This window comes from Schistocerca serialis, chromosome 8 (assembly GCF_023864345.2).
Source record: "Schistocerca serialis cubense isolate TAMUIC-IGC-003099 chromosome 8, iqSchSeri2.2, whole genome shotgun sequence".
In the NCBI taxonomy this organism is placed as follows: domain Eukaryota; kingdom Metazoa; phylum Arthropoda; class Insecta; order Orthoptera; family Acrididae; genus Schistocerca; species Schistocerca serialis.
Window position 1 is genome coordinate 407,429,801 of NC_064645.1, and position 27,156 is coordinate 407,456,956.

General features: G+C 39.8%; 1 protein-coding gene across 2 annotated transcripts in view; it reads right to left on the reverse strand.

Moving 5' to 3' along the window:
• LOC126416703 (centrosomal protein of 120 kDa-like) overlaps window positions 1-25,775 on the reverse strand; it is a 194,418-nt gene extending 168,643 nt beyond the window's left edge. For both annotated transcript variants that reach the window (XM_050084511.1, XM_050084510.1), the window contains exons 1-2: window positions 25,650-25,775; window positions 2,523-2,670 (exon numbers count right to left, since the gene is read on the reverse strand). In XM_050084511.1, the coding sequence (XP_049940468.1) occupies window positions 2,523-2,670; window positions 25,650-25,683 (182 nt within the window). In that variant the 5' untranslated portion in view covers window positions 25,684-25,775. The remainder of the gene's footprint in view (window positions 1-2,522; window positions 2,671-25,649) is intronic.
• Window positions 25,776-27,156: the final 1,381 nt, after the last annotated feature.

The following is a 27,156-nucleotide window of genomic DNA, read 5'->3' on the forward strand; positions in this document are numbered from 1 at the left end:
CCACCTGGAAACAATGCCACAGTATACCGCAAGTTTGTGGCTCCCTGAAAATACATTGATCCCTTTGTATCAAAATATGGGCTTGGACCACGAGCAATCTTCATAAAGCACTAGGATTTGTCAGTTTACTTGTTGTTTTGCAATTTACTTTATAGCAACAACTCTTAGGAATAGTTTCCATCACTGCAGTTTGTATGTATGTAGTTTTCCCAAGCAGCTTCAAACATGAGTCAGACAAAACCTGTCACTAAGTGGAACTTCCAGGAAATATACAAAAGTGTGGAATTTCTCATGTCCAAAAATTTTTGCTAAAGTCGGTCTGTCTGCCTCTCAATTTGGAGATAGCTTGTTTGGGGCACATTTGGTATTTTCAAGACATAAGCTATCAGTTGTTCAGTCATGTTCGTTTTTATCTTAAAAGTGCTGTGTCAATCCAGATATGAGAGGTGTCAACTGTTAAGAATAAATGAGTCACTGATAAACGCGGTGGTCATCACAAATTAGACTTTAAATGCAAAACACTTACAGCAGTCTTGCTGAACATTACAATTTAAAGATTTGCAAAAATGGTTCAAATGGCTCTGAGCACTATGGGACTCAACTGCTGTGGTCATCAGTCCCCTAGAACTTAGAACTACTTAAACCTAACTAACCTAAGGACATCACATACACCCATGCCCGAGGCAGGATTAGAACCTGCGACCGTAGCAACAGCGCGGCTCCGGACTGGAGCCCCTAGAACCGCACGGCCACCGCGGCCGGCAAAGATTTGCATTAGGAATGAATTTTCCACAATAGTTTGCTTTTCCCCACAAATGCTAACAGTTCCTTAAGGTTACTAAGTGAAGACAATTTGGTAGCCTCTACAGGCTTCTTCCTAGCCCTTAACCTGTCTACTTAGTAAGTGAAATAAAACCAAAGTTTACATAAACTGCTACTTACACTCTGCATAACAAGTACATAAGTGAAATTCCAGTAACAATCATTTATTTAATTCATTTGGAAACATAAAGTAAAATAATTTCATCTCTGGATTGATAATGCTTATATCCTCACCTGCATGCATACGACAGGTAAATGGTGACAAGTGATTGAAACACAAGCTCAGACTAAAAAAAGATAGGGTAGAAAACCTGACATGTCCTTTTCAATGAATCATTCTTGTGCTTAGCTTACACAATTTGAGGAACTCACAGCAAACTTAAGTCTGGGTGGCTGGGCCATGTAGGCACTACAAATTGCAAGCAGCAATCTGCAGAAGCTAAAGAACTGAAAATGCCAAAAACAATCCAAAGGAAAGAAGACATTCACTTTCCAGAGTCTGCATGCATAGTGTTCATCATGATGTGCTAACAGATTTAAAAAGTATAATTTTAGCTAGGGAGCTGTTGGTGTTGTTGGGTGAAAATTATCTTTTGAGACCCCATTTCAATAAATTTACCTGATTTGTCATTGAGTGAATTTTTTATCCCGCTTGCAGTAAATAGTTCGTGTCAGAAAACATTATGAAACCTTACAAGAGACTTGGACATATACTAGATTGTATTAAATAGAAGATTCCATGATTGACTTTGGTGTGTGTGGGCGGGGGGTGGGGGCGTAAAGTTCTTAGTTTTGTCATACAGAATTACAGACTTCAGTCGTGTGTGTGCGAGTTGCGTGTGAGTGAGTGAGTGTGTGTGTGTGTGTGTGTTGTGTGTGTGTGTGTGTGTGTGTCAGTCATCTATTTTTGATGGAGGCCTTGCTGGCCAAAAGCTTATTTGTGACTCTTTGTGGTGCTTATCTATGACTCTGCATCTCCTTTACATGATGAGTAGCATCTTTCCGTTTCATAACAGAATTACAGGGGCATCCACTTATATGCTACTGTCATGACTGCATGACTTTTAAGGAGTTCTCCGATAAGGTATTCAGAATTCTTTAAGTATGGTGAAAACACATAGCATCCACATTTCTCTAATGTGATACATAACTGTTAAGTTCTCATTCAGACAATCCTGATTTTTTATTTCTGACCAATGTATGCTCTAATGTTCTTTATACTCGTAACATCACATATGTTGTAAATTTCCTTCCAATGAAATGTTTGTAATGAAAACTCAATCTTGTATTATATCCTCAAATGCTAGCTTTTAATTAATGAAGGGGGTGAATTTATCCAAACACAGTTTTGGCCATTTTTTTTTTTTTTTTTTTTTGAGGTTTTTTGCAGATTAAAAGTCATTTCTGAATATGATCTAATTTCATACATACCTAATTTATACTTTTGAAACTACAATTGTGGTATTGTTACTCTCCTCATTTCTCCAAAGTTGATCTATTTTTGCTTGTTTTTAGAAAACAATATGTAACCAGACTTCTGCGGGTCCAAAATCAATCCAAATGGAATACAAAAACTTGTCTGTGATTTAATAATGTGGTGATACTTTTCTTGTTCATAACTTAAGTTTGTTGTACTTTAATAGAAGACGCAACTGCAATTTCATGATAGCGTTATAGTGTTACAAAGGTATTCAAATTACCTCTTAACCACCTTCTTTTCCGTGTCCCAGTGTAACTCAACATCCAGAATAGGTTCTTCTGACGGCTGACATAATTCTGTCTCGTGTACAGTTCCAGCTAATGATGCTCTAATGAGGATTGGCTCTTCCAGGAAACCAAATCCAGACCCTGAAACAAAATAATTACAATAATACTGAATATAAGGATGCTTATTATACTTCCATAATCATGCATTCATAAAGTGTTCTGCAGAATCCATCATCCAGAAGATGCTTCATAAATATACAATGAATTAAGGCATAACAAAGAAGAATCTGTCATAAATTATTTCTGTAGGCTGTGCTAACTATCAGCTATTATTTACACTGCCCGAGAAACAATTGAAGCACCCAGAAAGGGCAGAGGAAACAAAATGAAACTTCATAGGTTGAGAGGGTAAGTAATATTATTTCAATGATTACAAAATAAAGTCAAATTTACAAATAACTTGGCAGTATGAGTCCAGTTATCAGTATGGCATTCCTTCTAGCCTGGATGCTGACACTAATGTGATTGGGAAGAGTGTCAAGAAGCTGTTGTATCCTCTCCTGAGGCAAGACGGCCCATAACTGTTGTTACCAGTCTTTGATATCATGGATACTGGATGTCTCTCGGAACGGTGCGTAAAGTTTTGTACTGGTCACGATTTGACACAAGAATCCAGTTGATCTGGGAGGGCAACCTTACCCATTGGTTTCAACGAACCTGGTGACTCCGACACTGGGGAATGGTACTGTGCAATGCTGGAGAAACTACAGCATGCAATTAAGAGAAAAGTCTGGGAAAACTGTGACAAGGGGTGCCACTGCTTCATGATATTGCATGTCGCCATATCGCACATGTCGTAACACAGAAGTTACGCCAACTCAAGCCGGAGACACTCTAGCACCTGCCCTATAGTCCTGATCTCTCCCCATGTGATTATTGTACCTTCAGTCCATTAAAAAGGCCTTGAAGTGCCGACAATTCCTATCAGACAAGGATGTGCAGTATGTAGTTGCAAATTTCTTCATGCAGCAGGACACAGTGTTTTACCAAACAGGTACCTTCAACCTGACGTGTCGGTGCGATGGTTGCCTCAACGCTCGTGGCATTTCTGCCTGATTGAAATACCAATTCTGGAATGTGTGGCCCTCAAACGGAAACTTTTTGATCACCCTTCATATAATACAATTAGCAATAGGGTTTCTCCTATGAGAAAATCTACTGCTTTCTCTTATTCAGATGGATGCTTGTTTGGTAGTCTCATCTACATAAAAGAATGTGTAGAAGTGCCAAGAAAGCCGGCATTTGATATGACTGCTTTCAAAGACGACCCAGCATCTGATAAGATAGCATGACCATGACAGGACTGGAAAGGACTGGAATAAGATGTGCCTCGCACCTGAGTCTTTCACAGGGGTTTGACCCAAGAAGCATGAATGAATCACCACTAATAAACTGTGACCCAGAGCAGAGTTGATCATCAGTCAGTGGCAGGACAAACTGCTGAATACAATATTCTTGACTTCGATGGCTGCTTCACAACTGATGCCATCTGGATTTGCCCCCTCCCTCAATATTAGGTTCTCTGAACTGCATAAATGGGAACTGTTCATACAAGACATCCACGATAATGAAATCCTCTTTGTCTCTATCACTATCCCCAGGCCCATGCCCACCTCTATAGCTGTTCCTATGGTCCTCAAGTTGCAGTATTTTTTCTGTTTTGTTTATGTGCCTACTGATTACTCTATGGGAACGGGATACGATTATCGGTTGAATGCAAAAACTATCCCCATTAAATTCCACATGGAATGGCGACGAATCATGGGTTGGAGAAAACAGCGCCATGGGATGAGACAAAGTATTTTCAGACTCTGCAGCGGAAAAGTCATCAGGAGGGTCCGATTATGACGCAGAGGGGCATAGGAGACCACGAAAGCAGGTTTGAGCCTGTGCAATGAAACAGTCTAAGGACGATCTTTAACCATAATATCGAACGTTGTCTCGTCCCGCCGGAGTACTTTAAAGGGGCCGAGGTAGGATGACTGCAGGGGTTGTCTAACGGAATCATCCCTGAGCATAACGTGCGAGCAAGTGTTGAGTGCTGTTGGCACGTAAGTGTCCAGTAGGGAATGGCTGATAGGCGGGTGTAGCCATGCATGTTTGAAGTGAAAGCGCATGCAACTAATGAAACCTGGGGAGGGGGGAAAATCCTCGGGTGCTTGAGGCAGGATAAGTTCCCCTGGTAGGACTGGGTTCTCCCCGGAAATGAATTCAGAGATGGTTCCCTGTAAGTCTGGTTTAAAGGTCAAATGGAGACCGATCAATACCCATGGAAGCACCTTGGACCAGAGGCAGTCATGGCACACGAGGGCAGTTTTGAGGGTGCAGTGCCACCATTCAACTAACCCGTTGCTTTGCGGGTGGAAGGCTGTTGTATGAAATGTTTTAATGCCACAGATGTTACATAAAATGGTGAACAGGGCAGACTCAACCTGCCGACCTTGGTCGGTGGTGATGGTGGTCAGCCAACAGAACCTGGCAATCCATGAGGAGACAAAACCCTTGGTCACGGTTTCAGCGGTGACGTTGGGTAAAGGAACAGCTTCCACCCAGCAAGACATGCAGTTGATTGTGGAGACTATATATCTGTGGCCCTCCAATGGTGGTAGTGGACTGATAAGGTCGATATGTATATGACGAAATCTTCCTTTCAGAATGTCGAACCTACCTAGTGGAGGGGTGGTGTGGTGGCCGATTTTGTTGCTGTTGACAGGAGACCCAGCTGTATGCCCAGGTCTGACAGTCTCATTTAATATTTTTCCAAATGAAACGCTCGGATACAAGATGTGTGGTGGTGCTGACGTCAGGGTGAGCGAGGTTATGCAATGCGTCGAAGGCTTGCTGACACAATGTGGGCAGGAGCAACAGCCGCAGGGTGCTGGTAGAAGAATCACACCACACCTCGTCCTAAATGCCGGGGAACTTGGCTTTGGTAAACACAAGAGATGTTTGAGGATCTGCGAGGAGAGCTTGAGATTCCTCATCAGAGGCCTGGAGAGTGGCCACATTGGATAAGTCAATGATGCGTGAGACAGTATTGATCCTCAAGAAAAAATCAGCGGGGATGTGTCCTGTGCCTTTGATGTAGTGAACATGTGTTGTGAATTGAGAGACTAAATCAAAGTGGCGGAGATGCCAGGGGAAGGGGGGGGGGGGGGGGGGGGTCCTTGGGAGTGTTGCAAAATGCGTCCACTAGTGGTTTGTGATAAGTAAGGATGAAGAACGAACGGCCCCCGATGTCGGGGCAAAAGTGTTAAAAGTGTTTGACAGCTTCATAGACCACCAGAAGTTCCCTATCAAAAGCAAAATATTTCTTCTGAGCTGTAGACAGTTTCTTAGAGAAGAAATGAAGGGGAGAAACCACGTTGCCTTTGCGTTGCTGTAGTATTGCCCCCACCGTGATGTCGCTGGCGTCCGTAGTGATGAACAACTTGGCCGACGGGTCAGGTTGGGTGAGTGTCACAGCGTGTGCTAAGGAAGTTTTTAGAGCCTTGAAGGCCTCCAGCATAGGTTCAGTCCAGCGAACTGGTTTTAAGGCCTGAAAACTGTTTGCCTGACAGCGAGTCTGTCAGTGGGGCCTGCATGGCAGCGGCAGAAGGCAGATGCCGATGGTAGTAATTTATTGTACCCAAGAAACGTCTGAGTTCTTTGTAAGTAGCCGGAGGCAGCAGTGACGAGATGGCCTGCACGTGGGATTTGGGAGGCTGTATTCCGTCAGTGGATATGGTGTAACCCGAAAATGTGACAGAAGACTGGTGCAATTGGAATTTGTCCTTGTTGACCTCGATGCCGTTGGAGCTCAAGGTCTGGAGGACCTCGGATAAATGATTTTCGTGTTCCTCCACCAAGTTGCTGAAAATGAGTATGTCATCCAGATATGCAAAGCAAAACTTGAACTGTTATAAGATTGAGTCGATGAAACGTTGCCATGTTTGCGCCGCATTTTTCAGGCCGAACGGCACAAAGTTGTATTGGAATAAACCGAGCAGCGTGATAATAGCTGTCTTTGGAATGTCTTCCGGTGCTACAGGAATCTGGTGATAGGCACATTTACAGTTAATAACACTGAAGATTGTGGTGCGCGATAACATATGAGTGAAGTCATTTATGTTCGGCACTGGGTAACTGTCCATGACAGTACAAGCGTTTAAGCATCCCTAGTCGCCGCACATTCGGAAAGAACCGTCATGCTTGGTGACTAAGTGAATCGGTCAAGACCAGTTGCTGTCCAACGGTTGCAGGATACCTGCCTCCAGAAGTTAATTAATTTACTGCCGGGCTGCGGGCTACTTAATGGGGTTGAGGCTTCTAACCTTGTGCTATTAGGAGGGCCAGCAGTGGTAAGTATCTTGTGTGTTGTTCCGCCAGTGACGGAAGAAACTGAGAACTGCACATGAGACTGAGCAATGTCCTGACATGAAGTTTTTGGAAGAGTGAGGCGCAATGAGATGTAACCATTAGCACGAGTGGGAAAAGGCAGCACGAAAGTCACATGTCTATTACGTGAGTGCAGCGTGCGCCCGTTTGGAGAGGTCGGATGCACATGCAGTGCGGAGTGGGTCAGGACATGCAGTGACTATCTGTTGTCAGCCTTGCCTTGGGTAACCGGTGCAGGCGAAAGAAGCGTTGGCATCGCACAGGGAACAGTGATGGCTGCCGAGTCATGCGGCTGGCGCGCGAGAGAGGGGGGGGGGAATGTTTATCAACACGCGGGGCAGCTACCTGCACAGTGGGCGTGGTCATATCACGCATGTGACTGTCATTAGAAGCACTGTTCGAAACACATGGCACCGAATGTGGCGAACGCGTCGGGGATGCGGTGTCTACCAGATGCGAATCTTCACATGCGATTAATGTTTTTGGACTAACCTTCTGAGTGCCCGAGCTGGTGTCTGCTGGAGAAACTCAATTAGGTGGCGGCAATGTGGACTGCAGTTTCATCAGCAAGGTACAAGCTGCGACGAGCTCGCTGTGAGTGTGTGCTATTCGTTGTTTCAGCTTGTCAGTTTCCTGGCGCAGTTGTGTCGCTGTGTCACACTCTGACAGTAAGTTAGTGACACAGGTCACAATGTTGCCCGCGAGGGCGGAGCACTCGCGTACTAACTCACATGTCGCAAGAGAAACAGAATGTGGAACATAAGTGCGGGAGCGTGGTATCTGAGTGTTAGTGGGATGATGTAGTACTGAGCCCTGTACCACGTTCGGAGAGAGTTTGTAATGTGACAAAAAAAATCTATACTGAGAATTGGTTCATCGATGTCAGCAATGTAGAAAGTCCACGGAAAACACAGAGGAGGAGATAAGTGCACTGTAACTTTGACAGAGCCTGAGGTTTGTAACGTTGATGCGTTGACAGATTGTAGAAGTGACCTTGTCAGTGAAAAGGCAGGAGGAGCCAACGATGTGGGTATGATAGACACGACAGCACCTGTGTTAACCAGGAAGACAAGCCGTGACAAAAAATCGGTCATGTATAAACGACCACTCGACCCGGTGGACAAGTGGACGGAGTGCAATGTATGAGGATGTCTGTTAGGTTCCCTGCAGGACTTGGTGTCTTCTAGATCCTGCAGTCGGTGTTTGGGTGCTGGCAAGGTAATCGAAACATCTTGGCATCATCGCCAAAAATCTTGTGGTACCAACAATACGGATGAGCCAGATGTGGTGGTGGCGGCGATTGTGGCAGTGGAGGAGGCTTGTCCTCATTGATTTGTTCTGGGATGTATACTGGCACATATGGTGTGTGGGCGATTCTTGAGTGCTCCGACGGAGGAGAGAGCGAGAGGATGCTTTCTGGCGATGTAGATGCCACAGAGGTAGATCGAGCTCTGCCTCTGCCCACAGACGACCGGTAAACAGGAACAGTTGTGCCAACCAGTGGTGAGTGGTGTGCTGGTTGGTGTTATCGTAGCAGTGTATACAGCTGGTGTGCGATGCGAAGACGAGAGCCAATTGACTCAAAGGAGTGTGGCAGCAGGTGAATCTGCAGGTCAGTAGGTAACTTGGCGGACCATACCACCCACAGAGTAACGTTCGGCATCATATGTTCACTCAGAAGTAATCGAAGGAGGCGCTAGAGTTGTGATAGAGTTCGGTCCCCCAGGTGCTCCTTGTACAAGATCTTGATGATTAATTCTTGTGGTGAGCAGGCGAGTCAGTCCAATATTATTTTCTTTGTGAACCCGTACGTCGGTGGGGGCAGGGGCGAGAGGAGTAGATCACAAGTCCGAATGATCGTGGAGGCGCATGACGAGTCATAGGAATGTAGAGTTGTTGTCGGACACATGATGTAACTTGAAAAGATGCTCCACACAAGTGCAAACCACGATACGGTGTTGTCCTCGTATAAAGGGGGCAGCTTTGGCAGACGGCCGGGGGATGGGGGCACAAAGACGGCTTCGGAGTATCTGGGAAGGCCTGCTGGTCCGTGGTAGGAGGGGCCGTACTGCAGCCCGGCATCATAGGCGAAGGTGTGTTATTGGCAGGCACGTCTGAAGCAACGGCAGGTTACATTGTCCTAGACATGTCACAAAAACACGACACGGTCAGTACCGTGGTACAGATTTGGAATTGTCCACCTCGGAAATGACGCGTAAGGCAGGCGCGGCAGACCCTGGCAGAACTGTGTGAGAGGCGAGTGGCTGAATGGTCGGAATCGGGGGCCCCCATGCACGTGGGGGGGGGGGGGGGGGGGGGTTTAGGGAGCAGGGGATGCTGGTACTTCCTGTGACAACAGAATGAGTTTTCTGTGCACATCGGGAACACACCCCATGTGGTCGGACTATAAATTACCAGTGAAACTTGCTGAAGATCGCACTGTTGCGGTAAAACGTTCCTGGAAGGCGAAGCGCCGTAAGATGTGCTCGAGCCCACTTGGTCGAAAAACTGAGCAACAGGTCTGGTCGGTGAGCAGGGGAATTTGGTGCATGAAAATGTCCATTGTTAGTTTGTGAGTGAGGCAAAACCAGAATAGGTTGATAGTGTGTGCATTTTGCACAAATGGCGGCATTGCACACAGCACGACTGTAACCAACATTGCAGCCTGTTGAGAGTCAAAGTACATGTGCAAATGTAGATCACTCTGAACATTACACGATCGATTGGTATGAGGGTCAGTCAAAAAGTAATGCCTCCTATTTTTTTTCTACGTTTAATTGTCAGGAAATTTAAATGCAATTACATAGGTTGAAAACCACAACATTGAGGATCATTTTGTCATTTTTCAATGTAATCTCCGCCCATCTCTACAGTTTTGGTCCATCTTTGAACAAGGGCATGTATCCCAGCACGGTAAAAATCACAGCTCTGCTTCCTAAGCCATTGACGCACGGATGTTTTGACGGCCTCCTCATCTTCAAAATGAATCCCACGATGAGCTTCTTTTAGTGGCCCGAACAGATGGAAGTCTGATGGTGCCAGGTCAGGGCTGTATGGGGGATGAGGCAAAACTTCCCATCCAATTTTGACAATCTCCTCAGAGGTGTGACGACTGGTGTGTGGTCTTGCATTGTCATGCAAAAGAAGAACATCTGCCATTGATTTTGTTGGGCGAACTCGCTGAAGACGTGCTTTAAGTTTGTTGAGGGTTGTGACGTATTGAACAGAATTTATTGTGCATCCCTGCTCCAAAAAATCAACCAGAATCACACCCTCTGTATCCCAGAAAACTGTTGCCATAACTTTCCCTGCCGATCGCACAGTTTTGAATTTTTTCTTCCTCGGCGAGCTTGTGTGACGCCACTCCATTGACTGCCTCTTTGATTCGGGTTCAAAAAAATGCACCCATGTTTCGTCCCCGGTCACAATTTTTTTCAGAAACTCATCTCCCTCCAAACGGAAGCGCTGCAAGTGTTGGGAGGCTATTGTTTTCCTTGCCTCTTTATTCTGATCGGTTAACATTCTTGGAACCCACCGTGCACAAACTTTTGAGTACCCCAATTGTTTAATAATCGTGATCACACTGCCTTTACTAAGAGAAATAATGCGACACACTTCATCTGCAGTCACCCGACGGTCACCACGAATGATGTCATCAACTTGCTGAATGTTGTGTGGAGTCACTGCACTCACCGGCCTGCTGCTCCGCTTTTCGTCAGTCAACGGTGTTTGCCCTTCAGCTTCCTTACAACGACGAACCCATCGTCTAACAGTGCTGACATCCACTGTCACAACACCATACACCTTCTTCAGTCTTTCATGAATGCGTATGGGCGTTTCACCTTCTGCATTCAAGAATTCAATCACACAACGCTGTCTCAAACGAACATCGATGTCGGCCATCTTACAAACTTCTGCTGTGCTGCCACCTGTTGACACAGAAAGTTACTACTGCAGTGGATTGCAGAAGAAGGTTTGAGGAATGGCGCCAAATTCAAATTTTTCACTTAACTTAATTTCTTTAAGTAGAAAAAAAATGGGAGGCATTACTTTTTGACCGACCCTCGTAGTTACAGAGTTCTGAAAATTATACACTTCACATTTCACATGTTAACGAGCACAGTCCGACAACACAAAACCTGAGTCCATTGTCTGAGTTAATGGTGTAGCACTCTACCGTTGTAGAACAACAAAGTTTGAGGTTAACTTGGTTGATGGAGATCGCGAATCACTGTCGATTAGTGGAGAGCCGGCCGTTGGCAAAGGATTGGAGTGGTCTGGTTGTCGTAGTCGGGCCTTCAAATCTTTGAACAAAGCATTGGGTGAGGTAGCTACGGCGTTGTGTGGATAACCTGTTGATTTAAAACACCCAGTGCAGAAGCCGTGGAAGACGTAGAAACTTCGGTGTCAACAGTATGGGAGCAGGATACGATTATCGGTCGAATGCAATAACTATCCCCATTAAATTCCACATAGAGATATATTTCATAGTTAGTCATAAAGATACAGAACAGAACTAAAAACTAACATGGAGGCTCGACAGTGCAATAAGAGTCCAAAGATGGTGTTAATAATAGTTGATACAACCTAACGATGCCACAACTCAATGCCTCAACTTTACAGTGAGTAGTTAGTTTTACTCTTCCCATTATTTATAACCAAAGTAGTTGCAATTTATAAATTACTTCTTCCTTAATATTTATGTGACTTCAATGAAAACTTCATGTACTCTGAATCTTTTGTGGGGGCAAAACTGCATAAAACATCCTCTGTTAGGAAACTGAGGACATTTTGTTCAACAATGAAAACTGTCAAAGAATGGCAGTTATTTACACTATAAAAAATTGAGATTTACTGACAAGTAGCTGAGAAACTTGGCATTGCTATTTATTTATAGCAGTGCCTGACACATTGTACATGTGAAATTTATTTTTAAATATAAGGCTTCTTGGTATTCATCACTTGAAGTAGCGCAATTGGGGACATGAACAAAGAGGTTGCTTGCTTCACTAACACAGTGCACCTTTGACTGAGATAATTAAGAGCAGCAACTCACTTAATGAGCTATCTAAGACTGATGCCGTCATAGTCATGGGTGGAAGTAATGATGTATACAGAAATGAGAGTAAACATGCGACCCAGTGTTTAAAAACTACATTACTTGATCTTAAAGTTCCGAACATCATTGTTACTAGTTTGCCTCACAGATACGACCTGCAAGACAATTCCATCGTAAATCTGGAGCTTGCAAAAGTAAACAGACAATTCTACAAAATATGCAAGTCCCAACAAAATGTAACATTTCTTGATCTTCCAGATGCAAGAGATTTGTTTACGAAACATGGACTACATTATAATAACGCTGGCAAGTCATACGTTGGCAAAATGCTAGCGAAATTAATACAAAAAGACGACGACGTTGCAAGAAAACCAATTGCTGTGCAACCAGTTTCGACCAAGGAAATGGATAAACGAGAAAACAATTTCAAAATCGCAGCCACAGCGCCAGCTCAAACAGGAACATCACGTCCAGAAGATGAGAAGGTGCCAGAACCAGCCTCAGAACATACAGCAAAGACTGAAATTATCGTCAAGAAAACTGTACCTACTCATCATCCAGATGCTCACACACAGGGAAACTGATGAAGGGGGCCAGTTCTATCCGAATTTGGCCCAATACAACGAATCCAGAACAAGTAGTCAACACTCAGGTGGACGTTCTGTTACTTTATAGTCAAATTAGTTTTAAAGACCCTCTACCTAATAATATATGCAGTAGTAATTTCGTTATGCACTTGAACATAAGAGGTCTGTCTGAAGGAATGATCAGGAAGCTTTATGATATAGAAATTTTGCTAGAAAGTGTGAAACAATCTGTGAAAGTAATATGCCTTAATGAACATTGGCTAAAATCTGAAAATATCAGTCTCCTAAATAAACTTACAGGTTATAAACTGGCTACCAGCTTTTGTAGGACCAATGGGTATGGAGGCTCTTGCATATTAGTTCATTCCACGGTAGACTATGATATCAGACAGAATTTTAGCCATCTGAATGAAGAATGCACATTTGAAAGTTGTTGTATAGAACTTAAAGAGTATAACACACTAATTATCAGCATATATCGCACCCCTGGGTACCATATAAGCTCTGTATTCTTAGATAAGTTTGATACATTGCTACATAAATTAAAATGTGAGAAACTGTACAAGAAAGTGGTTATATGTGCTGACTTCAACATAGATGTAAGGACTGATGACAAATTTTCTTCACACTTAAAGAACCTGGTAGCCACAAATGGGCTAAATCTCAATTTCGATCAGTATACAAGAATTACAGCAAGTTCTGCAACATGTATTGACAATATGTATTAAAACCCACTTCCTTTCGTCTTTCCCTCTCCTTCCCTCTCTCCTGATGAGGCAACAGTTTGTTGCGAAAGCTTGAATTTTGTGTGTATGTTTGTGTTTGTTTGTGTCTGTCGACCCGCCAGCACTTTCATTTGGTAAGTCACATCATCTTTGTTTTTAGATATATATTTCCTATGTGGAATGTTTCCCTCTATTATAACAATATTGTAAGTAGTTATAATTATTATGTAAAAGAAAAATTTCTTCTAGATTTAGGAGTATCAGACCAAAAAGCACTATTTGTATCACTACCGAAGCAAAATTCAGTCTGCACAACAAAAAGATGTAGGAATTTCAGTCAAGAAAATGTGGAAGTATTTTGCAAAAAACTAAGCCAAACCAAGTGGACAGTCAGCAAACACACTTCCACAAGTGACAATTACAATAACTTTTTAACTGAATTCTTGGGTGTATTCAATGAATGCTTCCCTTTTGTAACAGTGAGGACCAGGTCCCAAAAAAGTAGATCCTGGGTAACAAAAGGAATTAGAGTGTCTAGTGCTACTAAGAGGAAACTGCATATGGAGGCAAAAGTAAATCGAAGCCCTCAATTTCTTAAGTATGTAAGCACATACAAAAAAACATTTGACAAAATAGTTAAACTAACAAAACGTACTGCAAATAACGACTTCATTACAAATGCAAAAAACAAATCAAAAGCTGTTTGGTCTGTTATAAGAAGTGAAGTTGGCAGTGAGGCAGAGAGAAAATGCCCTTCTAAAATAGTGATTAATGGTAGAGCTGTTACAGAACCCAGTGCCATTTGTGAATCATTCAATGACTTTTTCATAAATTGTAACAAATTTGGTGACTGTTCACCACCAAATACAAAGCCCAATATGACAGATAGCAATTGCACATGTTTTAAGTTTTCTCATGTTTCCATCTCAGATGTCATCAAAATCATAATGTCCCTAAAAAATTCAAAATCTGCGGGGTGGGATGAGGTCCCCACTGAAATAATAAAAATAGTCCGTCACAGTATTGCATATCCACTCTCTTTCATAATCAACCAATCATTTGATGAGGGATGTTTCCCAGATTGATTAAAATATGCAGAAGTTCGGCCCATACACAAAAAAGGCAAACAAGATGAATTGGGCAACTATAGGCCAATCTCACTGTTACCAATTTTCTCAAAAATATTTGAAAGAGCTGCATGTGATCAGATTGAAAATCACAATTCATCTAACAGCATTATCTTAGGCAATCAATATGGTTTCAGAAAAGGCCGCAGCACAATCCATGCAATAAATGAATTAGTCGCAAAAGTCAGCAGATGTCTTGATGATAGAATGTGTGTGTCAGGCATCTTTTGTGACCTGTCCAAAGCCTTCGACACAGTAAATCATGACCTGCTTCTCCAAAAATTGGCACGCTATGGTTTTCAAGGCAAATCTCTTAGCTGGATGTCATCATACTTGGCAAACAGAAAACAAAGAGTACTTATTAACATCAACGGCAAGAAATTTCTCTCTGGCTGGAAAAACACTCAATTAGGTGTTCCACAAGGCTCAATATTAGGGCCACTGCTTTTTCTATATTATATTAATGATATGCCATGTCAGGTCCAGTCTGATACTATCCTCTATGCAGATGACTCAACAGCTGTAGTCTGTTGTAAAAATGAGGTAGACCTAATTCGTCATATTGAACAAACACTTGGGGAAGTGGAGGCATGGGTCAAAAACAATAACTTGACATTAAATTTTACGAAAACAGAAATTGTTCATTTTACCACAAAACAATCTGCACAGTCTATAAGTGAAATAAGGTATATGGACAAAAAATTAGAGACTGCAGACTGTGTCAAATTCCTTGGCGTGTTAGTCAATAAAAACCTGTTATGGAGTCGCCATGTGGATAACATACTGGGTCGACTGAATAGCCTTGTATATATTATGAATATCTTGTATAGTATTACTGATTTAGCTGTAAGAAAAACTGTATATAATGCATATTTTGTTTCAGTCATTAGGTATAGTATAATTTTCTGGGGGTCTGAAAAAACAAATTTACTTAGAGCTTTTAGACTACAAAAAAGAATCATCCGAGCAATGGTGGGAGCAAAACCAAATCAACACTGCAAACCTTTATTTGTAAAACTGGATCTAATGAGCATTCCAAGCATATACATCTATGAAACTCTCACTTTCACGAAAAGAAACCCACAACTTTTTGAGGGCAACTTCTTCTTGCATCAATATGATACAAGACATAGAACGAGCTACATGTTACCTACCCACCGTTTAAAATCATATGAAAAAACCCCATACTATATGGGCATGAAATTTGTAAATAAAATATGGAAAGATATGGATGACCCAAATATAAAAGGCACCAAAAGAGACCTGGAAAAATATCTGAAAGATAAATGTTACTATAGTGTAGAAGATTTCATGAATGGTAACAATGCATTATAATTGTAATTAAAATACCTCTTTGAAGATGTTACACCATGTATATTATTAGTTTATTGTCTATTTTTAGTATTGTTATATATAGTGTAAAAACTGACAAGTCACCTATGTCACAATCTTTGATTGTATAAGGCATGTTATGTGATAATAAAAATTGAATTGAATTGAACAGAGAGAGCCATATAAAGCTGCCCATCAAAAAGCAATTGACACTGAGATCCACACCCACAACATATAAAAAGTGGGATGTATAAAGGAAGAGGAGAAGACTGAAATGACAGAGACAATGGCTTTTAGAAAAGAACAGGATACAAGTACAGAATTCTGCTGACAAAGGATAAATACAAGTTCTGGGGGATGAGGACTGACAAGAATGAGCTGCACAGAATGTAGGAGAGACAGCTATATTGATACAAGGTTGACCTTTAATTGCCTTTTTATGCCTGGAAAGAATTTAATTTCTCTTATATTTTGTGGAAGATTGTTCCAAAGACTGGTTTCTGACACCGAAAATGATTTAGAGAAGATTACAATGTTAAGTCTGGTGCAGAGAGGATTTTACTTTGTTGGTAATGAGTATTTCTGTTATGGTGTGATATGATTGAAAATGCTATGTCACAAATGCTTTGTACACAAGCATACATTTCCAATTCCAGCCTGTGTGAGCTATTGAACGGAAGTCCTTGGAGAATGGTATCACCTCAAATATGGGGAGTATTAGTGTCTCTACGAGCTTCTTTTTAAGCTCGAAAGGAAATTTCCCCCCCCCCCCCCCCCCCCCCCCCAGTTTTGTGTTCAGTCCACTCTAAATAAAATAAAACAAAGCTTATAGAAAGAAGTAAAATTATTAATACAAAAACAAAATCAGTAAATCCATATATCCAACCCAAGTAAATTCATAGCCAGTTTGTATTTGTAAAGATAAGATTGCAGCACTTAATTCTGTCACTGATGTAAACTCCCAAACATGTTTAAACATCTGAATTATGAGTTCAGATAAAACTTTAAATTATGATATCTTTTTTTCCGTATTCTGATTTTGATGAAATAAAGCCTATATGTTACCTGTGAAAATCCCATGGAAATTTGTCTAGTAGTTTTGAAGATTAGTGTGTTCAAACAGACAGACAGGGGTGATGGTTTTACAGTTTTGTTATTAGTATAGAACAGCAAGGTCTCTTATCAAGTTGCTAATAGAATTTTTAATGTTCAACATTATATAATTAGATAATCTAAAAAAAGAAAAAGGTAGCTAAGCCCAATGGGTAAGTATTCAAAGGTCTGAGGTTCAATCCTCTGTCAGTCTAAGGATTGTTTTCTGATACTTAATGCTTCTTCCACCTTCAGCTATCATTTGTATATGTGAAAATGCTGAGTAACAGTGAGATTCAGAGTCCATGACAAACTGTGTGTCGTGCCCCAATAACTGACTGGAAAGTCAATTCAGAGGTTGGAAGAACAAGTGCACACCATCTCTTCTCCAACAAAAAAGGAAGAAAGATTAGAGTTCAACACCATGGCAGCATCGAGATCATTAGAGATGGCCATCTCCAAGAGGACAGTGCCTGGTAAAGCACTGTGACGCTCAAAAGAACCTTCAAGTTGATGACGATTTTACCATTCCACAAGATATGGTTTTAATTTTCTTTTGAATTTTCAGAGGCTGAGAATACATTCCTCACCACGTGACAGAAGATACAACTGCTGAGGAATGATAACATGTTTATACAGAATTGCGCACCCCCTTAATTTCTACATACTTTGTGCTTGATAAGAAATATGTATAGGGGCGACAATTCACTGCTCAGCAACATGTACAGAAGAGGAGAGTGGCTGAATTTATGAAGGAAGGAAGATTATGGTTTAACACACTGTCAACATCTAGGTCACTACAGATAGGCTGAAAGTACAGATCTGTGATATCTTTCTGACAGAAACATTCTTAGTAAGTAAAATTTTACTCATTGCTTACCAAAATCTATTCACTTACAAAGATCAAGTTTAGAGACTTAATTTCACTACCTTCTTCCCAAGTTCTCCTTATGACAACAGTGTGTTTTTGTTCTTTTCTGGTGCACAAATAGTCATTATTTTTGGGACCCAGTACCTTGAATTTAGATGAATTCTGCATTACTATGGTGACTTTGCCTATGTTTTAACAGACAGAAATTCAATCTGTATGCACAAAAAGTCAATGACCATAAGCAGCATGGGCTGTAGATATTCAGCTTTCCAATGTAATTTCCTTTGTAATCAATGTGGCATTTTCTATTCATGCTCCGTAGCTCACAATGGTAAACATGGATTACATAGGTCAGAGCTAAGGCTTTGAGATCATTTCAACAAAATCCTGATGCTGTATCAAAAAGTGCACAAACATTTTTAGTAGCACTTGGCTGTGCAACATCTGTTTGAGAACAGATGACACATACATGGAATAGTTCACAATCAATGTTATCATCAGTGTTATGTGGAACACAGACTGTGGTAGCAGGCACAAGCAAGTTCTCACTGTGACACCCCATGTATCGCCTGTAACAAAACAGTACAGTTAGCAATTGTGTGCTTCAGTTGTTGTACATCACCCTCACCCCATGCTATTATGCTCAAGTCCACACAGGACTCTAAGCAAGTTGACATTTACCCCAAGCATTAACAACTGTGCTGCAGATTCCAAATTAGACACATGAGCCATAGTGTCTCTGATGAATACGGATGACTGCAGGCAGATTGGTTTTCCATGGAAGTGGAAGTTTCAGTAGGCAAGTGTAACAAAACTGACTCAGAAACAAATTTTTGGTCACTTCAAACATAGCAGTTAAAATTTTTGGACATTGTGGGCTTAGTCTTTTTGCATTTCTGATTCAAGATCATGCGGATTAAATTTCTACCATCAACCCATTTCGCGATCTATGAAGTTTTTATACAGTTCTTACCTTCATAAAGTAGTAATAGTAGTAGTAGTAGTAGTAGTAGTAGTAGCAGCTTTATTCATCTGTAGTTCTATTTTTACAAGGATATAGGACATGTCAAAGTATTTACAAGTTTAGACCAATTTAAAATAAGCTAATTCGTACACACATATATTTACAGACTTCTAGTTAGAGACAATCATTAGATTTACTACTGGTATACAAGACTTTTTTTACAAATAACATATTAAATAATGTAATTCCACACTGTTCACTCATATCGCATTATCAGTCACTGCACACACTATACACGCATTGTTTCAGAACACTTCACTCACCACACACACACACACACACACACACACACACACACACACACACACTCACACACTGGTGATTTTTGGACCACTTTCTGCACCGCAACTTCCCATTTGCTATCCTGAAAAACTGAGTCAACATCCCTCCATAATGAATATAATAGAGGGAAACATTCCAGGTGGGAAAAATATATCTAAAAACACAGATGATGTGACTTACCGAACGAAAGTGCTGGCAGGTCGATAGACACACAAACAAACACAAATATACACACGAAATTCCAGCTTTCACAACCAACGGTTGCTTCGTCAGGAAAGAGGGAAGGAGAGGGAAAGACGAAAGGATGTGGGTTTTAAGGGAGAGGGTAAGGAGTCATTCCAATCCCGGGAGTGGAAAGACTTACCTTAGGGGGAAAAAAGAACGGGAATACACTCGCACACACACACACACACACACACACACACACACACATATATCCATCCGCACATACACAGACACAAGCAGACATTGTCTGTTTGTGTGTCTACCGACCTGCCAGCACTTTCGTTCGGTAAGTCACATCATCTGTGTTTTTAGATATATCCCTCCATAATGAGTGAGATGTTGAGCTCAGAAAGAGGAAGAGGTGTTAGTGTTGTGTTATGCATAGCTTGGCGGTAAATATTTATAGAAAACGAAAAAAAGAAGGGAGAAAACATGGTGTGAAGGTGTTGTGTGGAATGTTGGATGTTTCATAATCATTATTATTATTATTTATTTGTATAGCATTGTTTTTACCAAACTCCTACTCTGTTTTATCTAAGTAATCCTTCAATGTATATAATGTATTGCATAACAGGTACTTTTTAGCTTTCTTTTAAAATAAGTGTATTTTTGCAGTTTCTTAAATCCCTTTTGGTAATTTATTGTACAGTTATATTCCTTGGTAGAAAATGCTGTTTTTAGTTTTATGTTTATTTTATCTTGGTAAATGTAAGTTGAGTCTATCTCTTGTTGCATGGTCATGAACATAGCTGTTTATGCAGTAATTAGTTACACTATTTCTGATGTGTACAACTGACTGGTAAATGTATTCACATAGAGCAGTTAAAATCCCCATTGTTTTGAACAGATCTTTACAATGAGCTCGACTACAATTTTTGGTTATTATTCTAATGGCTCTTTTCTGGAATTAATAATTGCGTTCATATTTTGTGCATTTGTTCCCCAAAAACGAATGCCACAGCTAAGAATTGAGTGTACATATTAATAGTATGTAACTAAAAGACACTGCATGACACACACTGATGATAGGATTCTAAGGGCATAACATGCTGATGACATTCTGTTTGCAAGTACCTTTGTGTATTCACACCACTTCAACTGAGAATCAATATTCATTCCTAGAAATTTTGCATTTGTTACACAGTCTATAGAGGTGCCATCTATATTTAATTTAACATTGTCATTTTCCCTCTTCAAACTGAAATTCATGGCATTAGTTTTCTTTGTGTTCAATGTCACTTTGCTGCGTACTGACCAGTCATAAACTTCCTTGAGAGTTTCGTTTGCTTTCTCTGCCATGAGTTCTCTTGTTTTCTCAGCAACTATAATATTGCTATCTTCATAAAAGAAAATTTTTTCACTATGAGTAACACTACTGGGAAAGTCATTGATGTATATCAGGAATAGTATTGATCCTAATATGTTACCTTGCGGAATCCGTACATTAATGTATTTTGGTTCTGATAAGTGATTTATTAGAAGTTTAGATGTATTTGAGTATGTGATATCTCTACTCTTTGTACCCTATCTGCTAGGTATGATCGAAGCAAGTCATAAGCAAGTCCTCTTATTCATAATGCTTCTAATTTATTTAATAGAATCTTGTGGCTGACTGTATCAAACGCCTCAGAAAGATCCAACAGTATGCCTATGACACACTCATCTTCATCAAGAGCATCATGTACAACTTGTGAATTCTACTATGGCTGACTCCAAATTTTTGCCACTGCAGAAACCAAAAACTGTGATTCGCTTAAAAGATTGTATGTATTCCGGTAATCATTAATCTCTGTTTCATAATTGCTTCTATTATTTTTGAGAATGGTGACAGCAGGGAAATAGGCCGGTAATTTTCTATGTCTTCTGCATTACCGTTCTTAGGCAAAGGTACAACTCTTGAACATTTTAACTGCTCTGGAAATGTCCCTGATGTGAAGGAATCATTTATTATATTTGTTAAGGGGCGTTGTATTATCCCTATGCATTGTTTCAGTACACACATTCATCTAAGCCTACTGAATTTTTATGAACAGTTTTATTGACTTCATTCTCTTTGGTTGGAAGAAACATCATTGTATTTAGTGCAACATTATTTATAGGTGTTATATTTGTTTTGGGGGATTTTTGCTGTAACTTCTCTGCAATTCTTGAAAAATACTCATTTACCTAGTTTGTTAAGTGTTGTGGACCATTTATTACCTTATCCCCCTCCCTTAGAAGTAGGCCTATGTTATTCTGCATTTGTTTGCTTCTCCCTGTTTCCTTTTTTATAACATCCCAGACTGCTTTGCTGTTATTCTCTACATTATATATTATTTTGTCATTAAATAACTTTTTGCAGCAGTCAGCACTTTCCTACAGATCTTTTTGTATCTATGATAAAAGTTTAAGAATTCTGGACCATTGCAAATCTTTTTCAAAGTTTAAGAATTCTGGACCATTGCAAATCTTTTTCATGGAACTGAGGCGTTTAAGTGTTTGGGAGGACTTTGTAATAGCTGCTGTTATCCATCTGTTTTTGTGAGATGTTGATACAGACATGCACACTTTTGGAAATGCTTTTTCAAAGTTCAATTTAAATAAGGTGGAGAATTTAGAGAATTTCGTATTCACATTGGTTTCCCTATACACTTCATCCCAGCTTTGTTTTGCTAGTTCTTTTGAAAAATCTTTTATTCTTATTTCTGATAGATGTCGTTTGTAGGCTTGTAGTTTAGGGAATGATTCAATGCCTGATTTTACTTTTGTTATTTGACAGAGATGGTCTGATAGTCCGAGCTCTTTTACAACTACATCACATTTTTCCCTGTCCATATTTGTGGCCACATGGTCAATTACTGATGCAGTCACTGTAGTAACCCTTGTTGCACTATTGACCAATAGGGACACGTCAAAACTTTGAAGGATATTTATGAGGGTGCTGTTGGGTTCATTTATGATATTAGTGTTGATGTTAATGTCCCCACACAGAATTATGTTGACCTTTGTACTTGATACTTTATCTAGAACTTCTGTTAATTTATTGAAAAAAGTGTCCACACTCCCACTGGGAGATCTATACACTCATAAAATGATTAATTTCTTGGTGATATCAAGCCCTGTTAATTCTATAGCTGATATTTCAAAGTGTTTGTCTTCACTTACTATACTGAGGTCATATCTTGATTTGAACTGTGTTCCTTTCCTGATATAAATGCATGATCCTCCACCCCTTGAAGTAGTTCTGCAGTAAGAGTTTGCCATTTCATATAATGATAATACTACATGTTGGATTTCTGTTTCCCTACACCAGTGCTCAGTAATGCAAACTACTGGGCAGTTCAAAGATTGGAGCTCCCATGTTACTCTTTACAATGGTTTGTTTTCCTTTGTGACATATGGTATGTGTGATATTTGAAGTGTTACAATCTGTCTTGTGAATGGTTGTTTCAGTATTTTTTTTTTTTTTTCCTTTAGGCAGGGGAACCTGCTGTCTGGATTTATCCCAAAAAATACCTACTTTTTCTACCTATGACAACAGGTATTTGACCATCTGTGGCCTGAGATCCACCCCCTATACTTTCATGAATCAGCTGTACCAATCTTCCCTTCACAGTCCTGTTTAGGTGTAGGCAATGCCTTGTGAAACTACATCAGTTTATACCACAATAAATTTTTATTTTTTACTTCCAGTTACCAGTATTAGTCTACGGAACCATTTTCGAACCAAGGCTCCTGCTAAACAGTGCCACTGCGTAGCCCTGACCGATACCCATCACAAACTAACTAAAGCTAAAAGCTTGAGTTTGTGTTATGAATATTGATATAGATGTTGATGATGAAATTAGTAATAATTTCCTAAACATTCTGAGCACTTCTGGCATGGTATCAAAAAGTTCAGCATCAATCTTAGACCATGTGCTGATATATAGCCACAAGAAACCTCGTAAACAAACAATGGAAAATCCAGAATGGAATGTAACAATACCAGAGAAGGAAAGTTGCTACTCACCATATAGCAGAGATGCTGAGTCACTATAGGCACAATAATAAGATTCACACACTCATAGCTATCAGCCATTAAGGCCTTTGTCAGCAGTAGACACACATAAAATGTCTGACAGACAGCAGTAATAGCTTCAAAAATAAACTGAAATCATATCTCCTTGACAACTCCTTCTATACCATAGATGAATTCTTGGATATGAATAAATAAATCTATAAATATAGTATGTCCATTTTGTGCCATTTAAGGGAATGGGGTAAATAATAGAAATATTAATCCTTAACTCTGTATTGTAAAATATATATATATTTTTAAAAATCTTGTTTCATATGTGCATTTCTTGTGCACTTGACACGTTCCACATCATAACGGCTATTACTGCAGTCTTTCAGACATTTTATTTCATCTGGTAATTTGTCAAAAATTTTACAGCAGCATATTTTACCCCTTTCTGTGGCAAAGATAGGTTGAGTAAAGGATAGTGTAAGTCTTTCTTTTTTCTGGTATTATAATCATGAATGTCACTGTTCTTTTTAAACTGGTCCATATTGTTGAGAACAAATGTCATTAGTGAGTAAATGTATTGTGAGGCTGTTGTAAGAATTCCCAATCTTTTAAAAAGATGCCTACAAGATGTGCGACTATCAACCCCACACATTATTCTTACCACTTTCTTTTGAGGAGTGAATACTCTTTGTCTAAATGTTGAGTTACCCCAAAATATTATTCCGTATGATATCAGAGAGTGAAAGTATGCAAAGTATGTTAGCTTACTAATTTCTATATCCTGAAAATTGGCAATTATTCTGACTGCAAAAGTTGCTGAACCTAGTCACTTTAGAAGATAAAAAATATGAATTTTCCAACTATGATTCTCATCTATGTGTACACCCAAAAACTTAGGTGCTCTACCCTGTCTACTGACTTCTGTTGATGTGCTATATTTATTGAAGGAACTGTACTTTTTGCAGCAGAAAATTGGTTTACTGTTCCCCCCCCCCCCCCCCCCCAAAGTTTAGAGCAAGCACATTTGCAGAAAACCAATTAATGACTTTTCCAAAGACCTTATTTGTATCATTTTCAATTGGAGTTTCTTTTACCAGATTAATAATGATGTTTGTACCACCAGCAAACAGTGTCAGTTCAGACAAACCCTCTGCCAGGCACATAAATGTGATTTGCAGAGTATCAATGTAGATGTAGATATTTTGCATATCAGGATAACATTACTAAGTATTTCACAAATAGTTCTGTACATAATCAAGCTTGTAATTTCCAAAGAAAACAAACAACTCACTCCAAACAGGATTTTCTCTAAGAGAATAAAAAAGTATGACAAACTGTGAAAGAAAATCAAAAAGATTACTAAAATGTGTGTCTGAAATGGCAGCTAAAACACACTTCAAAAGTGATGCATACTAAACAATTAAAGATCATTTAGATGACTCAGAGTAGTGGTTAACAATGGAAGGGGACAACACCACAATCTTGTCACATTATAACGGTTTTATGAGAAATTAATGTGCCAAGATGTACTATGCATAACAGTAACATCAACATTCCACTCATCACAGGAAGATGTCAAGTCTGCTGGACTGACGGGAGGACATTAAAAATGAGTTCGGGTAATTGTGACATGTTTTGTGGGCTTGGTGTCAATTTTCCAAAGAGACTGGAGTCTGTGTAAGGGGTATAACAGCATGTTCATTGTCCAGGAGTCACCAGCATGTGCCCTTTGCCGTGTGCAGTGATGAAGAGCAAAACTATGTTTATATTACTTTAATTTATTAAACTATGCCAAATTACCAGCAGAGATAAAAAAACAATTTATAGTTTTTGCCAAACCATACAGATTAAGTAGTTGTCGTTGATTTTTGGTTTCTATCTTCGGGATCAGTTGCATACCAGAAAATGGGCTCATAATCCGAAACACTGGTCGTACAGAAATGATAAATTCTGTGAAACAAGGCTAAAAAAAATGTTTCGTTTAGTCAATACTTTAGTTACATTATAAAATTTTGTACATCAGAGGCCAACCGGATGGGATAGTGCAGTTGTTAACACAATGACCTGATATTTAGTATTCTGGAGTTAGCTCTGTCCGTTATAGGGATAAAGTTTCCCTAACTAGTTTTACGCAAATACTGTGATGGTTCCTTTATCTAGATCACAGCCCACCAACTGTCCATCCTCATAAAAACATAATTGTATTCTGTCTGTGTATATTTTTTGAGCTACCAGTACAATTTTTTCATTATTATTAAGATTAAAAAATTAATCCTATGTCACTATGAGATGATTTCTGAATGAATAAATAAATTTAGATGCCCAACTTAAAATTAGATATTGCATAAAAACGTCTAAATATCGGTACCTTTCCTTATACGCAAAATAACCGACGACTCCATTCTCAGTATATAAACACACGCCGCAACTGCAATGCCTAGCTTGGCATCATGTCACTTGTCACCATGGCAACAGCACAACAAGTGGCAGGTGTGCCATAATACGAACATTTTGTACATCTGATATTTGCCTAATTACATTCGTATTTTACCTTAAACCACAGATGTATCTATAACCTAAGCATTTTACCATTGGCTTAAGTACTTAATTTTTTTCGGTTTGTAAATCATCAACATTTTGGCTATTTATAAAAGGACAATACACACTTGGTCGATGGGGGTTTCAAAACATACCACAATTGATTCGTTCAAGCAGCTGCTAGAGAATTACCTTAAAGCACTAGAAACAGGAGTCACTACGCATGCGCAGAAACGATGACGTAAAAAACATGTTTCCTTTGCTTATACTTGGATGAAATCATAGGTATTACGTCGAGATAGTAAAAGCATTCAGCAAAATGTGTTACGAGAGCTGCTAATGGAGGACGTAAATTACATACGAATGGGTGAGAGTGTATTTCAGTATTTGCTCAGTAAAGTGGCTTCTCAAATTACAAAAGAGAATACTCTTTTGAGAAATGATTTACGTGCAGAAGACAGGCAAACTGTGACACTGGGATATCTTGACACAGGAGAGAGCTACTCTAGTTTACAACACAGTACTCGACTATCACATTGCACATTAACCAAAATAATTCCAGAAAGGTGTGAAGCGATTTATAAAGCACTGAAGGGGTAATATGTGAATGTAAATAAATGTTTAGTACACTACATGGGCAATAAGAACTATTTCTATTTTTGAATAATGGAATTAGTGTTCCAACAACTACAAAATTAATAAAAAGTACGAAACAGATGAAGCGCTCTTGTGGCAACTAGAGTTTAAGGATAAACAAAGTGGAATGGAACGCTAAGAAAGAATTTTTTTATTTTTTGCTCTCTATTCCGGCTTGCTGGAAAGCGGCCTGGATGGTTCCAGATGAAGATGTGGATGCCTGTAGCTGTGATTGTGGTCATGAAGTCGCCTACAGCATGTTCCACTTGCCCATCAACACACAATTAATAGCATGCACTGTGCCCCTTGCTCAACCCCAACCTCGTCCAGGCAAGTTTATTAAAAATATGGATTTACTCCATAGATGTACATCATAAGCTGCTAAACTAATAAATAAACCATTTTTTACCTCCATGAAATAAACAAATTACAGATTCGTCAAATAGCTGTAGCGGCACCAGCGCTCAAAGCGGTTACATTTCATATTGCAGTGAACAGAACTCTTATGATCAAATCTACGACAACGCCCTAGATCTGACCATATTTACTTGACGACAGGCGACGTTTGACAAAGTTCCCTATTACACCATCAAATTTCTTTGACATAAATATTTGACATATCAACTTTGACAAGGAAATTTTATAGTGTAATACCGGCCTGAAACGTTTCTTGTCCTATTTCTGGTTTGGTTCCCGCGCGT